The sequence below is a fragment of the Salvia splendens genome, chromosome 19, assembly GCF_004379255.2.
Source record: "Salvia splendens isolate huo1 chromosome 19, SspV2, whole genome shotgun sequence".
Taxonomy (NCBI): Eukaryota; Viridiplantae; Streptophyta; class Magnoliopsida; order Lamiales; family Lamiaceae; genus Salvia; species Salvia splendens.
The window spans coordinates 5,661,152-5,675,669 of NC_056050.1; the positions used below are offsets into that span (position 1 = coordinate 5,661,152).

Genomic DNA, 14,518 nt, shown 5'->3' on the forward strand with positions numbered 1-14,518 from the left:
CCACTAGATCGAGTCATTGAGAATAATGAAATAAAATTCGTTTTCTCAAATCTTGGCAAAATCCTAGAACTTCAACTAGGGCAAACTTCTTCCAATTACTCTCAAGTTTCACGTGAGCTCTTCCAAATAACATAATAGGAGTAGGCTCCTATTAACTGGTGCTTTCATTGACGACTCTTACCCCACCCTTTGGTTGATTTCTTATGAGTGTGCGTGAGTTGGCCAAGCGATAGAGAGGGGGCCACATGCGGTAGAATCAGTCACTATAAAAAGTTAACCCAACATAGTTTAAACCCTTTGGTTGATTTCTTATGAGTTTGCCAAACAGTAGAGAGGTTAATGCTTGAGGCCTAAGGTCTCAAGTTCGAGTCCTTCGTGGCGCGGTCTTTAAATTTAAATTAATTTATCCATAAAAAAATGCATATCTTCTTACAGAAGAAGGGATAGAGGCAAGTGATGAAGAATCCAAGAATATTCCGGAATCAGAGCGCCACTCATGCCACTATCACATGTTGTTGCCGGTGTCGGAAGGGACAGGAGGTCTCCCTTCCATATGTTGTGACTGTGACGAGCGGGTTCGGGTGGGCATACCAGGGGTGCACCATTAGGATAGTTTGGTAGGGAAGATAAATATACTAAACATGATAAAAACACACATTTTAGGTCATTTTTGTTCATATAACTTCAAAATATCTACCCTACAGAATAGATAAGTGCTCGAGGTCAGTAGAGCCTTATCAAGGGTGCACCATTAGGCCTAGTCAAATTGTATCTGAGATATGGTTGCTCTCTGCTCCAATGTAGTACTAATGTGAGTTTGTTTTTGTTTTTTGTTTTTGAAATCTTGATTATGTACACCGTTTGACGTGATGTATATATGAAACATCAAGTGAGAAAAAACATGAAACAAAGGGGAAGACATGCTTTTTAGTAGTTCATCATGAAAAACAAATCAAATCCAAACTACTCAACAAAATATAACAATGAAATAAAAGATGCGAAAACTACAAGACTCTTATCAAAGGATACCTAACAAGCTAAAAATATGGCCAGAAGCTATCCATAAGCCAAACTCTCTCTCTGCTTCTGTAGTCCTCGTCAGTACATGAGCCACGGGCGACTACTATCAGAGTCATGCTTAGTCTGCGTGGTTCCGAGATCAAACATCCTGTAATTTTATTTATAAGATTTTTTTGTAATTGTCAATTTTGAGCAATGAATCTGAATTTAGGACATAGTTTTAATAAGAAACTCACCTGAACACAATGGCAAGGACAATCACTACAAGCAGGATATCACATACTGTGCTTTGGATGACATCGGAAATAAGCTGCATCCTTCCGGGAAAGACTCCTCCTGCCTCCAAATTCATTTCACCTGCCTCTCTCTTCCTACAAACATATTTTTACTTATCAACTCAGAAATTCAATCCTCAACTGCTGGTAAACAAAGTTATGTCTTTTTACCCTTCAATATGAAAATTTAGGCTATATTTTCCTGCACTTTTCAACCAACTTGATCTTCTCCAGTGTTGATATTTCACCAATGGTAGAAGGGATCTCCTTTAGCTTGTGGCACAACCTTATAACAAGGCATTCAAGACGCGGGAAGGGAGCTTCATCAGTTAGCCATGTCGTCAAACGTAAATCTCCCAGAAGTAGGAACGCCAGTTCAGGGAACTCCCCTTCCACATTCTCCCATGATGGGCCAGAGAATGCGCCACATCTCAGTTTTAGAGCCGTCAGATTTGACAATTTACCAATACTTGTCATGCATTCCGATGAAACGCCACAACCTTTTAGACACAACTTTTTAAGGTTTTCAGGGAATTCAAGCTTTGGTGGATCAAGAGAAATGGCTGTCTCTACATCATCATCATCATCATCATCATTATACTTGATAATGATCTTCAAACTCTCAAGTCGGTGCTGATATGCAAGTGTTTCATGCTGATACGCTGGCCAATATACAGAAGAGGAGACATCATATGAAATAACCAGATTCTTCAGATTGGGAATTCTTCCAATGATGCCTTTGCTCCATTTGAAGTTTCTAATTCCCACAAGCGTTTGCAAGAATGGAAGACTCGGTAAACTCAGGGGAAAAGGCCACCTAAAAGGTTTTGATAAGTAGCAACCTGGCTTCATATAAAGATGCCTAAGAGAAGGCATATCCCAGATCACCATAGGAAGTAAGCAATAGTTGCGAAATGAAAAATGGTGGACAATTGTTTGAAGATACTTGAGTTTGGATATGGATCGAGGGAGTGAACCATCATAGTGTAAAGCAAGATATTTTAGACGAAAACATTTAATGATGTCACGAGGAAACTCAACAAAGTGAACTTGAAGAACATCTAGTACTAGGAGAAACATGAATCTTGAGAAGATAACTATTGGATTTTTAACTGGTTGACTAGCAATGCAGAGAACAGAAAGAACACTGTGATAAGAATTCCACAATTTATCTGTGGATTTAACATGTAGAGCATCAGGATGAATGCTTAGTCTTCGCGGAGTACTATAAGGCCTTTCATTGGTCACACATCCCCCAGACTCAACAACGTGCAGAAAGTTGTGCGTGGAAGCAATTCGGACACATACATCTCTTAAGAGTTGATGCATGCTGCATCTTCTGATCTTTCCACTACAACTCCTCTTACAAACCAAAATCAGGTTTCGGTCAACAAGTGCTTGCAGATACTTCCCAGCCATCTCTTCCATTGTGTAAACTCTATTTGGACATTCGTGCACAAACCCCTCAGCAATTTACAAGTCTAGATTTAGATATCTCACAATTTCCCTGCAAAGAAGCCCCCATGTACAAGAAGCAGAGTCTCAAATGTTGGGGCAAGTGGTTATAGCTCAAGCCTAGTATCTCCAAGCAATGCACTTTCATATACAGCAATTCTGATTTTTTCATTTTTTCTGCTACATCTCTCCAGACTTGGATATCGGAGTCCTTAAAGAGGAGACCTCCAATAACAACAATTGCAAGAGGAAGTCCTCAACAATTCTGACTAATCTCCCTTCCAACGGACTCCAATTCTACTCGACAACCTTGTGCTCCAAAAACCTTTCTGCAAAGCAGTTCCCAACTTTTATCATCACTGAGGCATCGCATTTGATACGGCTTGCTGCTAGAGTCCAATTGAGAGGCCACATTTTGCAGCCGAGAAGTCAAAAGTAGTCGACTTCCATTGTTATTATCAGGAAGGTATCTATTCAAGAATTCCCATATGTGTGTGTCCAATACATCATCCATTATGATTATATACCTCCTGTACATGAGAATTTTGTGGAGATACAAAGCCAATTCCTCTTCGCTATCTTCACGCCTTTCGTGTGTGAGCCTCTCTGTAGTATTCAGAATGCCGAGTAAGACATGGCGCACAGAGTACTCTTGAGAAACTCTGACCCAAGCACGGATATCAAAACGGTCAAGAATATCTGGATCTTTGTAAACTTGCTCAGCAAGAGTACTTTTACCAATGCCCCCTATTCCTACTATGGTGGCAAGTTTGAGTTCCGGGGAATCTTGAAACAAACGATCCTTTATCTCTTTCAAGTTACTATCAAGTCCCACTACTACAACATCTTGGCCACTGCCTCCTATTTCCTGTCTAAACGAAGCAGCAGCAGAAACATAAGCCGGAAAGTCAGTTTGGTTGCCACCAGCCTCCTCTATCTTGATCACATCTCTCACGACCATGCTGAAATCATTTATGGCACGATGCAACTCTTCGTTTTCTGGAGCCTTAGAGTTGTACTCAGCTCCTAAAACTCTGAGTACAACTATAGCAGTGCTAATGCAGGATGCAAATGCTATACACAATTCCGTTACAATTCCAAAACCAAAAGGTATAGTATCTGGCACGTAGCATGCACAAAACAACATATAGCGCAAGAATCTTAAAAGCACGAAGAGCAAGGCATGGCGATAATATACGATTGAGTGGGACACCCTAAACTTGTGAGGAAATTGGAATTCAATAAGAGCTTCTTCTGCCTTATGAGCAGCTTCCCTGATATTTGATTCCAGGATTGGCATATAATTAGAAGCATTTCCTAGAAAATTGAGCAAGATAGTTACCATTTCGCGGAGGGATTTGAGAGGAGCTGTGTTACGCAGTCCAGCAGAGTTGAGAGTGCGGTGGAGAGAAACCAGCAAGGCATGAGCAGACATTTCCTCAACCTGAAAAACATATTTGGCAGTGCCATGGAGATCATGTATTACCCCACACAGTTCATGAGAGTAGTTTAGGTGAGGCAAAACATATCTTCTTCAAAAGTATAAATAAAAACCGAGGGCATTCAACATCCACAAAATAGCTTCAGTGAAAGGTAGCATTGTTTCAGCAGAATACAAGTGCAGGAGATGCAAGTAAAAGACATACAAAGAAGAGGATATCCGATTGATTAAGCCAGAGTCTGGTGTGAGAATCAAAAAGAAGCTCAGCATCTCTCATCTTTGTTTCCAGAGCTGACATACAAGACTTATCAAGAAAACTCTTCAGAACACCACTCTCATTAAACAGCTCTCGGAATTTAGCTCTGTTGTGAAGGATATGCCAAGGAGAAACCATGTCTACCAGAAATGCCCAAACAGACATATCAAAAACAGAGAAACAATAAAATTATCATCTAGCATAAAATAACTCTAACATCATAAATTTAAGAATTATACTTCTCTTCTTTGACAAGTTTCTCTTCTCTAATTTCTAATGCATTTCACACATGAAAAAAAATAAAAGCTTGCACATCAAGAGAAACGTAATGGTGTTTACCGTCTACTCCATTTCATTGACTAAATGCACAGAACAGAACATACGTATTTGAATTAGGAAACATCAATTTTCGACTTTTATTAGTTTGACCCAAACAATGTAATGATAAAAGATTAAGCATTTACAGTTAATCCCCATATTTGTAGCACCCCAGTTCAATTCACCGGATTTTTCTTCCCCTTCTCCTCTCATTCTAGAGCCAAGAACTTTCCATAGCTTCCGAGATCCTCGAAAGTATCCCGGAATTCGTCCCGTCCCACCCAGGATGTTTTAGAAGGAGTTGTTAGACGGAATAAATAGCGAGAAAAAATTAATTAGAATATTTTAATTTAGAGTAAGAAGAAATGGATAGTTACAAAGGAAAATGGGACGGAGGGAGTACATCCAAAATCGAAGCTTTAGGCCTACCTTTCGAGCCGCATATAACTTCGTGCGACGTTATATGAGAAACAACACTCTGTAAATTCAGGAAATCAATTCAACTGACTGACTTTCACAGTTTAGTCGATCAATTTTTTCGATTGTAAGAGCACCCGCAACGCATCTCTTATCTCGTCCCTCCGAGACGAGACGGACGCGGGACGCGTTGCAGCGTCCCGTCTCGTCACCATCCCGCCGAGACGGATGGCGAGCCGTCTCGCCACGCGCCCGCGCGACGTGGCACGCGCTGGCGCCACGCGTGACGTCCACTCGCCGGCCAGCGAGTGGGTTTCGTCACGCTGACACAATAAATTATTTTTTAAAAAAATTAGAATTTAATAAAAAATAAAAAAAATAAAAAAATAAATAACAGTAATATTACTGTTCAACGGTAATTTTTTCTTTTTTATTTATTTTCTTTTTTATTCTATAAATACTCTTCATTCACACACACAAACACACATCTATTCTTCTCAAATCATCTCTCTTTCATATCTTATTTTCATCTCAAATCATCTCTTTTATTCTTCTCCCAAATTTAATCCATTCATGGATCCATTTGAGCAAATGCGTCGAATAATGGAAGAATCGCTTGAAGAAGATCGACGTAGGGAGGCGGAGGAAGCCGCGCCACCCCAAAGACGATCTCGGACTTACAACCATCGTAACCGGGAGGAAGCCGCAGCAAGGTTAGTACGCGACTACTTCTGTGATAACCCGGTATGGGGAGGTACCTACTTCCGTCGCCGTTTCCGCATGCGGAAACCGCTATTTCTCCACGTCGCAAATACATTGGCAGCCCGGGAAGGGTTCGACGCCGTTGACCGTCCCAGCCACACGACGCTGCAGAAATGTACTGCAGCAATCCGTCAGCTTGCTACTGGATAAACGACGGATTTGTTCGACGAATACCTTCACATTGGAGAAAGCATTGGGAGAATGTGCTTGATGAACTTCTGCAAAGGCGTTCGGGCAGTCTTCACCGACGAATTTCTCCGAAAGCTAAGTACGGCAGATTGTCAGTTTCTGCTCCACCTTCACGTAGAAGTGCACGGATTCCCCGGGATGCTTAACAGCTTTGATTGCATGCATTGGCAATGGAAGAATTGTCATGTGGCGTGGAAGAGGTCATACACGAGCGGCCACAAAGGCACCCACCCCACCGCTATACTCGAGGCTGCTGCCGACTACCGGCTATGAATTTAGCATGCGTACTTCGGGGTCTCCGGATCGAACAACGACGTCAATGTGCTCAACCAATCCGACCTCTTCGCCGAAGTTTTGGATGGTAAAGCGCCAGCCATCAACTTCATCGCTAACAACCGGCGGTATAAAATGGGGTACTATCTTGCCGACGGCATCTACCCGAAGTGTCCAACCTTCGTGAAGACGTTCAACAGGCCGGTGAACGAAAAACATGCTCTTTTTGCGCAGAAGCAGGAGGCTGCTCGAAAGGATGTGGAGAGGGCGTTCGGGGTTCTCTAAACGCGCTTCAACATTATCAAAGTCCCGGCTCGTACATGATTTATGGAGAGTATGGTCGACATCATGTATACGTGCATAATATTGCATAACATGATTGTCGCCGACGAAGGACCTGAGGCGGGAAATTTGTTCGACCCAGAAACCCCGGGAAGCTCTACCGCAAGTAGTCCGCCTCGCAGTGGAGTGCATCCGTCTATGCAAGATCGGTTGTCTATTCGGGCAAGGACACATGATTCTACCGTCCACGCCCAACTCTAAGATGATCTAATGGAGCACATTTGGGCAAAATTTGGCAACCGGTAGACCCACATGATCTTTCTTCTGCTTCTTTGAGAGATGAGATTTTGAATTTAGAGAGAGTGAGCGGAAGAAATTAAATTATGTATTTTTCATTTTTTTTAGGATTATTAATTATGTTTTTTAAATTTTTTAAGAATTTTAAGTTATAATTTTATTTTATTTAATAAAGTGTGTTTTTATTAATTGAATTTGTTGGAAATAAAAATAAAAAATGAAATTGAATGAATAGTTAAGAGATGAGATGGTTAAGAGACGGATAAGAGATGAAGTGAAAAGTACAGAAACGGCTAAGAGACGGTTAAGAGAAATGACTCAATAATTCACAAATTCTATTGTGCAATCGACCGAACGAAACACTGATGCAGCTGATATGGACAATCTAATCCGGTCCTTTTTACTTCTCTTTTCAAGAGTTAAAGCATCTACGATTTTGACATTTTTCGAAAGAGTCCATTAATGAGAAGGGTTTGAAGAAAACTTGAATCTAATTTCTACAGTGATTAATATAATTGCAATTGAAATTTCCAAGAAGTTATCTGCTATTGATTATACCATTTCTTGAAGCTCGATATCTCTATTTTCTAAGGGCATTAGCAATGGAGCGCCCTAAGGCGCGCTACGTCAGCAGTTTTATCTCCTACCTCCTCACCTGCAGTGGGGCGCCCTACGGCGCGCCACGTCATCATTTTTTTTAATATTTACAAAATCCATACGAATTTTAAAAAAAATAATACATTAAAATACGAATTTCAAAAACTGAATTTCATTTAATAAAAATTAATACATTACAATGCGAATTAAAAAAACGCAAACTCAGCGACGGCGGTTACGAGCCCACAAAATTAATTCAACCAGACGTCTGTGAGCTTCCTGGTGGTCGCGTCGGACATACGACCTATGTCGAATAGGCCAATGGACTTGCTCAGCCGTCGCGGCCGCCGCCTCCTTCTCGCGCTGCATTTGCGCATAGCATGCCGCCATGGCCTCTTCAACGGCTGCATCTAATGCTTCGTCAAGCGAACCACCGAATTCAGACGAACTAGAACTATTGATGTCGTCGCCGAGATTCATGTTGGTTGGATGTAGAGAGAGAATATGTAAAGAGATAGTCGATATGTTCGTATGCACAACTGAATGAGAAACAAGATTTAAATAGAAAATCAAAACCGCGTGCCATCGTCCGCGTCGATCGTCCGCGACCTCCACAATGGGGCGGACGATGGCGCAGACGATGATCATCGTCCGCGGCCATCGTCTGCGACAGCCGCAATGGGGCGGACGATGGCCATCGTCCGCGCTATCCTCCGCGACCGAAGTATAGGGCGCGACTATCGTCCGCGCCCTATAGCACGCACCCGCAATGGGTGCGGATGATGGATGGCGCGGACGATGCGCGCCATCAGGCGTGCCATCGTCCGCCCATTGCGGATGCTCTAATGGAATTCACATAAGTTTTTTTAAGTAAATAATACTCTATTCATCCCACGAAAATAAAGGCACCTTCCTTTTTATCCATTCTTTAAAAATATCTCATTTTCATTTATGAAAACTTCTCTCAAACTCATTACTCATATACATCAATTTATTTATAACTTATACCCATTATTAAACACTAATAATAATATGAATTTCATTATTTTAACTACATTCTATCTGTAACTCTTATATTATCAATTATATATTAATTTATGTACCGTTCCAAGTATATTAATTTTTTTGGGGATAGAGGGAGTACAACGGTTTCCTCTAAAACCAAAAGATAAGAGAAAGTAACTTTTACATTTTTGTCTTTACTTATTCATCTAGATTTGCGTGGCGGCAGGGGAAGGCTCTTTTTCTGATAAATAATGGGCTGGGTAAATTAACCCAACTCTAAATTATGGGCCTACATATTTAGTGAGTAGTCAACATTTAAAAGGTCTTAATTGTTTAAAATCGTAACATGCTGAAATGATCTTCGTGTTTAGCAGGCTTAGTCAAAACGATGCTCTCGAATCCACAATGATAATAATATCGGCCTAATTTTTCCTTTCGATGCTCGAATTAAACTGAGACATATAAAAAAATATGAGACCTAAATTCAAAAAATAGTTTGTACTATCTAAGTTTGCCAATTTAATACAGTGACTAATAGATTTTTTAATTAATTCAACGATAATATTCAAGTCATTATAAACTCAGCAGAAAAGTTCATAGAATAATACTTGAGAAAGCTTCTAAAATTTTTGTATTTATAATATTTTTAAAACAAATCTTGTAAGGTTAGTACTTTAAGAATGAAGGTATAACTCCACAAATATCAGCTTGCTCATTCCCAGTCAAAAAAACAAGAGTGCTGGAATTTTAGTACTCTTTTTGTGTGTCAAGTAAGAGAAAAAATATACTCCCTCCGTCCCTTGCTTAGTCATATTCCAATTTTTGTTGTCTCACGGTAGCTGAATCATTTATTATTTAAGTAAAAAGGCACTAACTTTTTTTCTCTCTTACTTTACTCTCTCTTACTTTATTCTCTATTCATCTCTCTCATTTTTCCTTTCATACTTTATTCCTCCTTCACTTAACTCACTTTTAACGTAATTTCTTAAATCTCGTGCCAAAAAGAAACGTCTCTACTATAGAGGGATGGAGGGAGTAATAAAGACCAAAATTGTTCCATTTTTTTAGTATTTGGTTATCTTGATTAGGACAAATAAAAAATAAAAACAGTCCATATTCATAGAGTGACAGAATATTAGTAATACTTATTGAAAACTGCCCATTTTCATACTCTCTCCGTCCCATTGAAGATGACCAATTTTCCTTTTTGGTTTGTCCCAACCAAGATGACTCATTACTAAAAATGGAATCACATTTCTCTCTAATTTATCCACTCTCTCTTACTCCCTCCGTCCCATAAAAAATGTCACACTTTCCTTTTTAGTTTGTCCCACTAAAGATGTCACATTTCCATTTTTTAGAAAAAGTTCTCTCTCACAATAATATAAATATTATATTTTCTCTTTTCACCTAACAAATAAAATAAAATCTCCTAAAATCCCACAACTGTGACATCTTTTGTGGGACGAAGGGAGTACTTTACTCTATTCACCAACTTCACACCCAAAATAAGGTTGCATAAATTCCCGTGCTGCCGAAGGAAGGGGTCGTTTTCCTTGGAACAGAGGGAGTATTAAAAAACAAAGAATGTTGGAATAACCATTTTTTAAAAAAAAGTTGGTATAAAAAAATAGTAACCACTGGTTATGTCCTCTATAGCCTAGTAAATGAATTAGTGAGGTTAAAACATTGTGAATTCCAATCCTACCAACACTTCATATAATTTGTCCGGTTCGATTCATATATAATGGCGTTTTCATATTCATTCTAAAAGAAAAAACCATAAAATGGCCAATTATATTGTAACTTTGACATTTGTCTACCTATGGTTTGAAACAAGCTTTAAGAGCTAGGTTTTTCATTGTTCATTATGTCCTCATTAATTTGGGATTTGCTCAGTCTAGAGCAAACACATCCATATTCTTAAGGAAAAGAGGTAAAGAAGTGATATATCTTCTTATTTATGTTGATGATATGCTCATCACAGGAAACTCTACTTCCTCTATTCGGAAGGTGATCTCTCAATTGAAATCTCATTTTTCTTTAAAAGATCTTGGGGAGGTGAATGTATTTCTTGGTGTTGAGATTGTCAAAACTGACAGAGGGCTGCACCTTTGTCAATCTGCATACATAAAAGATCTCTTAAAGAAAGCAAATATGGTGGGAGCGAAGGGCTGCCCTACACCTATGGTTTCTGAATGTGAGTTAAGCAAGAATATTGGTGAATCAGTAAGTGATCAAAAGTTGTACAGGAGTATAGTAGGAGCTTTACAGTATGCTGCAATTACTAGACCTGACATTAACTTTGCTATGAACAAAGGTGAGTCAGTATATGGTTTCTCCATTAGATACGCATTGGAGGGCAGTTAAAAGGATACTCAGATACCTATCAGACACTCTTGACTATGGAATACAGATCACCAAGTCGGATGGAGCCATCTCTGCCTTTTCTGATTCTAACTGGGCTGCAGATGTTGATGATAGAAGGTCTACTAGCGGGTATTGCACTTACTTTGGAAGGAATCTGATATCTTGGTGTGTTAAGAAGCAAAATATGGTAGCAAGGTCTAGCACAGAGGCCGAGTACAGGAGCCTGCCACAGCCTGCATCTGAAGTCAGTTCGTTGAACTCGTTACTTGATGAACTAAAGATTCAAAAGAGGGAAAGTCCGGTCATTTGGGTGGACAATATGAGTGCAATGGCACTTGCTTCAAATCCAGTTCTATATGCTACATGCACGAACTAAGCATATAGAATTGGACATTCACTTTGTTAGAGATAAAGTTTTCGGGAAGGAGATAGAGTTGAGGCATGTCCCAACTCAAGATCAGATAGCTGACATTTTTACAAAGCCTTTGCATAGGCAATCCTTTGTGAAGCATAGAGACAGACTAGGAGTTGTGTCTCTATCTACGCTCGGATTTAGGGGGCGTGTTGGAGATCATGGTGAACTGGAGGTTGATGTTCAAAGTAATGAAGACAAGCTGCATGAGAAGATACGTAGCGATGGAAAGGAATCTCGTGATGAGCTGGCGCTTGATAAGAAGGGACCACCGAGTGCACGAGAGAATGGTGTGATGTAATACACAGGAAAGAAACCAGAGGAATGTGTTGTTAACCTTACAAAGCTGGACCACAAGAGGACGTGGAAGGATGTGTTGATGCTTGGTTCAGTAAAGGAGAATTAATCATCTTTCAGTTTTGTTTAGCATGAGATTAGAGGGATTCTAGATTGTTCTCAGTTGTAGTATAAGTATGTAAAGTCATTTTCACTTAGGCATTATCTAATGAAACAGCTCTATGCTATTTTGAGTATACAATACAAATCTTCTTTCCTCTTCATTATGGTTTCTGTTGCTTTCTTTCATGGTATCAGAGCGGGTCACTGACAATGAGTCAAATTTAACTGACCCAGCAGTATATCTGGACCAAAACTGAAAAAATAACTGATCCAACAGTATATCTGGACTTCAAATTTGGGCCAAGTGGTCCAACAGTATATCTGGACTTCAAATTTAGCATGAGATTAGAGGGATTGTAGATTGTTCTCAGTTGTAGTATAAGTATGTAAAGTCATTTTCACTTAGGCATTATCTAATGAAACAGCTCTATGCTATTTGGAGTATACAATACAAATCTTCTTTCCTCTTCATTATGGTTTCTGTTGCTTTCTTTCATGGTATCAGAGCGGGTCACTGACAATGAGTCAAATTTAACTGACCCAGCAGTATATCTGGACCAAAACTGAAAAAATAACTGATCCAACAGTATATCTGGACTTCAAATTTGGGCCAAGTGGTCCAACCGATCCAAAACAAAATTGGGCCAAGTGGTCCAATCAATCAGAAAAAAGTCCAACCCCTCCAAGGTTCACCTTGAAGGGTTTGAAGGAGGGTGTTGACAATTGAAACTAAAAAAATATTACAACTATATGGTGAAAAACTTCATCATGTTACATCTCTGAATTCATTGACGTGATATGTACATTTGTAAAAATTAAAGACCAAATATATTGTAACTTTGACATTTTTTAACTTTCATATGGTTAGAGATGTTACATGCCTGAATTCATTGACGTGATGCATACATGTAATTAAAGACATCATTTAAATAGCCAAACGTTTTATCCATATATTAGTATTTTTCATTTATCACATAATACATAATTTCTCTCAAATATAGAGATCTTCTTAAAGTTAGAACACAAACTATATCAGTTCGCAAATACATTAATGTAAGTTGGCATTAGAGAACATATTAGGTGCTCACTCGATATCAATTTGATAATTCATGAATATCAAGAACTGATTTGTCACTCGATGTCAACTAATATTACCATGTCAACAAACTGATATAATTTTCAGCTATTAGAGTTCCAATTTTAACAAAGTTCTCAAGGAAACACTCCTTATGTGATCATTGAGAAAGACATCAAAGTTATACTACTTTGTTTTTTAAAATAGCAACTATTCATTTTTGGCATGTCCTATAAAATTAGAAACTTTCTATTCTAGGAAACTTTTTTCTCTCCAATGGATGAGACACATTGCCACTAACAATATTTCAATCACTTTTCTTTCTACATCTCTTACTTCTGACTTTATAAATTGTTCATTAAAATCTGTGCCGTTTCAGAAATTTCTATTATAAAAAAATGAAGATAGTAATATAATCAGCAATTTTTAAAAGTTATGAATTGATCAGAATTTGATAACTTTTTTGGCAATTTGCCCTTAAGAGCATTCACACTGGAGAAGCGGAGGGCATGCGACGCGCGGCAGGCGTCTCTCTCCTTTGTGGGGAGTTGGCGACGAGCGGGATGACGGGCATGGGGGTAGGGGTCGTTCTTGAGGGAAGGGTAGATTTTGTTTTATTTAAATCTCAAATTCTATAATAACATCCTTCAAATGCACACATGTATTACTCCCTCTGTACCAACTAAGTAGAGTCGTATTTGTTTTTTGTATGTCCTAACTAAGCTGAATTATTTCCTTTTTTTGACAAAAAACAAAACATTAAATCATTCTTACTTTATTTCATCATTTACTTTACTCTCTCTGTATGTTTCCTACTTTATTATTCTCTCATACTTTTCAACACAATTTCTTAATCTTCGTGCCCAAAAGTTTTGACTCAACTTAGTTGGGACGGAATGATTATTTAGGAAATTAATCTCTTAGCAAAATATGAATCCAGTGTTGGATAAAAAATGCTCTTCTCGATTGGGCCCTGGATTTAATTGTAGATGCATTGTTTGAAATCTCTCATAAATCGAGAATATGTCATCTCCCCAATGTTTTAAAAACCGGACCTGACTGGCCGGTTGGACCGCGAACCGGTAGGCAGTCCGGTCCGATTTCCCTCTAAAAATCGCCTGTAGGTTGACCCGCCCAGAATCAATAAAACCGGCTGGTCAAACTGGTTGGACCGCGAACCGGGAACCGGTTCAACTATATTTAAATATTTTTTTAAATCATATTTTGTTATTATTTCTACGAATTGAGAGAATCTATATAGTACATACTTTGAATTAGAGGTAGATCTCCTTCCCCGCTGAAAATCCCTAAATCCAAATCTTGACCCCCGCTGAAAATCCCTAAATCCAAATCTTGATCCACATTCAATTATCTCAAGTTCTCAACCATGGATCCTATCACGGCTATGTTACAGAACGTCACCGACCTAAGGGAAGCAAGATCTGAATTTAGGCGCAAAGTTACTACGGCCAATCAAAGAGCACGTGCCGTCGCAAATCGTAAGAAAGAGATCATCACCCTTCAGAGAGAGATCATCACCCTTCAGAGACGTCTGAAAGAGGAGGAAAAGAAATTGAAAGACGCCAACAAAAAAGTGGAGCTGGCTTCCAGGAAGAGAACTTCCGTGCGCACAAGAATTGAGGCAGAGGGCGGCAATGTCTTCGCCAGAACAGTT

The 14,518-nt window shown here is 39.2% G+C and overlaps 2 protein-coding genes across 2 annotated transcripts; both read right to left on the reverse strand.

Annotated features, from left to right (window-relative positions):
• Positions 1 to 904: 904 nt before the first annotated feature.
• Positions 905 to 5,176, reverse strand: LOC121778820 (probable disease resistance protein At1g58602). The gene is made up of 5 exons (XM_042176224.1): positions 4,912 to 5,176; positions 4,397 to 4,587; positions 1,467 to 4,194; positions 1,257 to 1,391; positions 905 to 1,168 (listed from the first exon to the last, which is right to left on the reverse strand). Exons 1-3 carry the CDS (start codon positions 4,976 to 4,978, stop codon positions 3,007 to 3,009), a joined length of 1,446 nt encoding a protein of 481 aa, XP_042032158.1. The 5' UTR covers positions 4,979 to 5,176; the 3' UTR covers positions 905 to 1,168; positions 1,257 to 1,391; positions 1,467 to 3,006.
• On the reverse strand, positions 1,099 to 2,723 carry LOC121778915 (putative late blight resistance protein homolog R1B-8). Its single transcript, XM_042176302.1, has 3 exons — positions 1,504 to 2,723; positions 1,257 to 1,391; positions 1,099 to 1,168 (listed from the first exon to the last, which is right to left on the reverse strand). Exons 1-3 carry the CDS (start codon positions 2,721 to 2,723, stop codon positions 1,099 to 1,101), a joined length of 1,425 nt encoding a protein of 474 aa, XP_042032236.1.
• Positions 5,177 to 14,518: the final 9,342 nt, after the last annotated feature.

Coding starts and splice junctions, on each gene's coding strand:
- LOC121778820 (XM_042176224.1), bottom strand. CDS start 4,978: ATGAGAGGAGAAGGGGAAGAAAAATCCGGTGAATTGAACTGGGGTGCT. Junction 4,588..4,911: donor TACAAATATGGGGATTAACT/GTAAATGCTTAA, acceptor CATTTCTGGTAG/ACATGGTTTCTCCTTGGCAT. Junction 4,195..4,396: donor AATCGGATATCCTCTTCTTT/GTATGTCTTTTA, acceptor TATGTTTTTCAG/GTTGAGGAAATGTCTGCTCA.
- LOC121778915 (XM_042176302.1), bottom strand. CDS start 2,723: ATGGAAGAGATGGCTGGGAAGTATCTGCAAGCACTTGTTGACCGAAAC. Junction 1,392..1,503: donor AAGATCAAGTTGGTTGAAAA/GTGCAGGAAAAT, acceptor ATATGTTTGTAG/GAAGAGAGAGGCAGGTGAAA. Junction 1,169..1,256: donor GTCCTTGCCATTGTGTTCAG/GTGAGTTTCTTA, acceptor ATAAAATTACAG/GATGTTTGATCTCGGAACCA.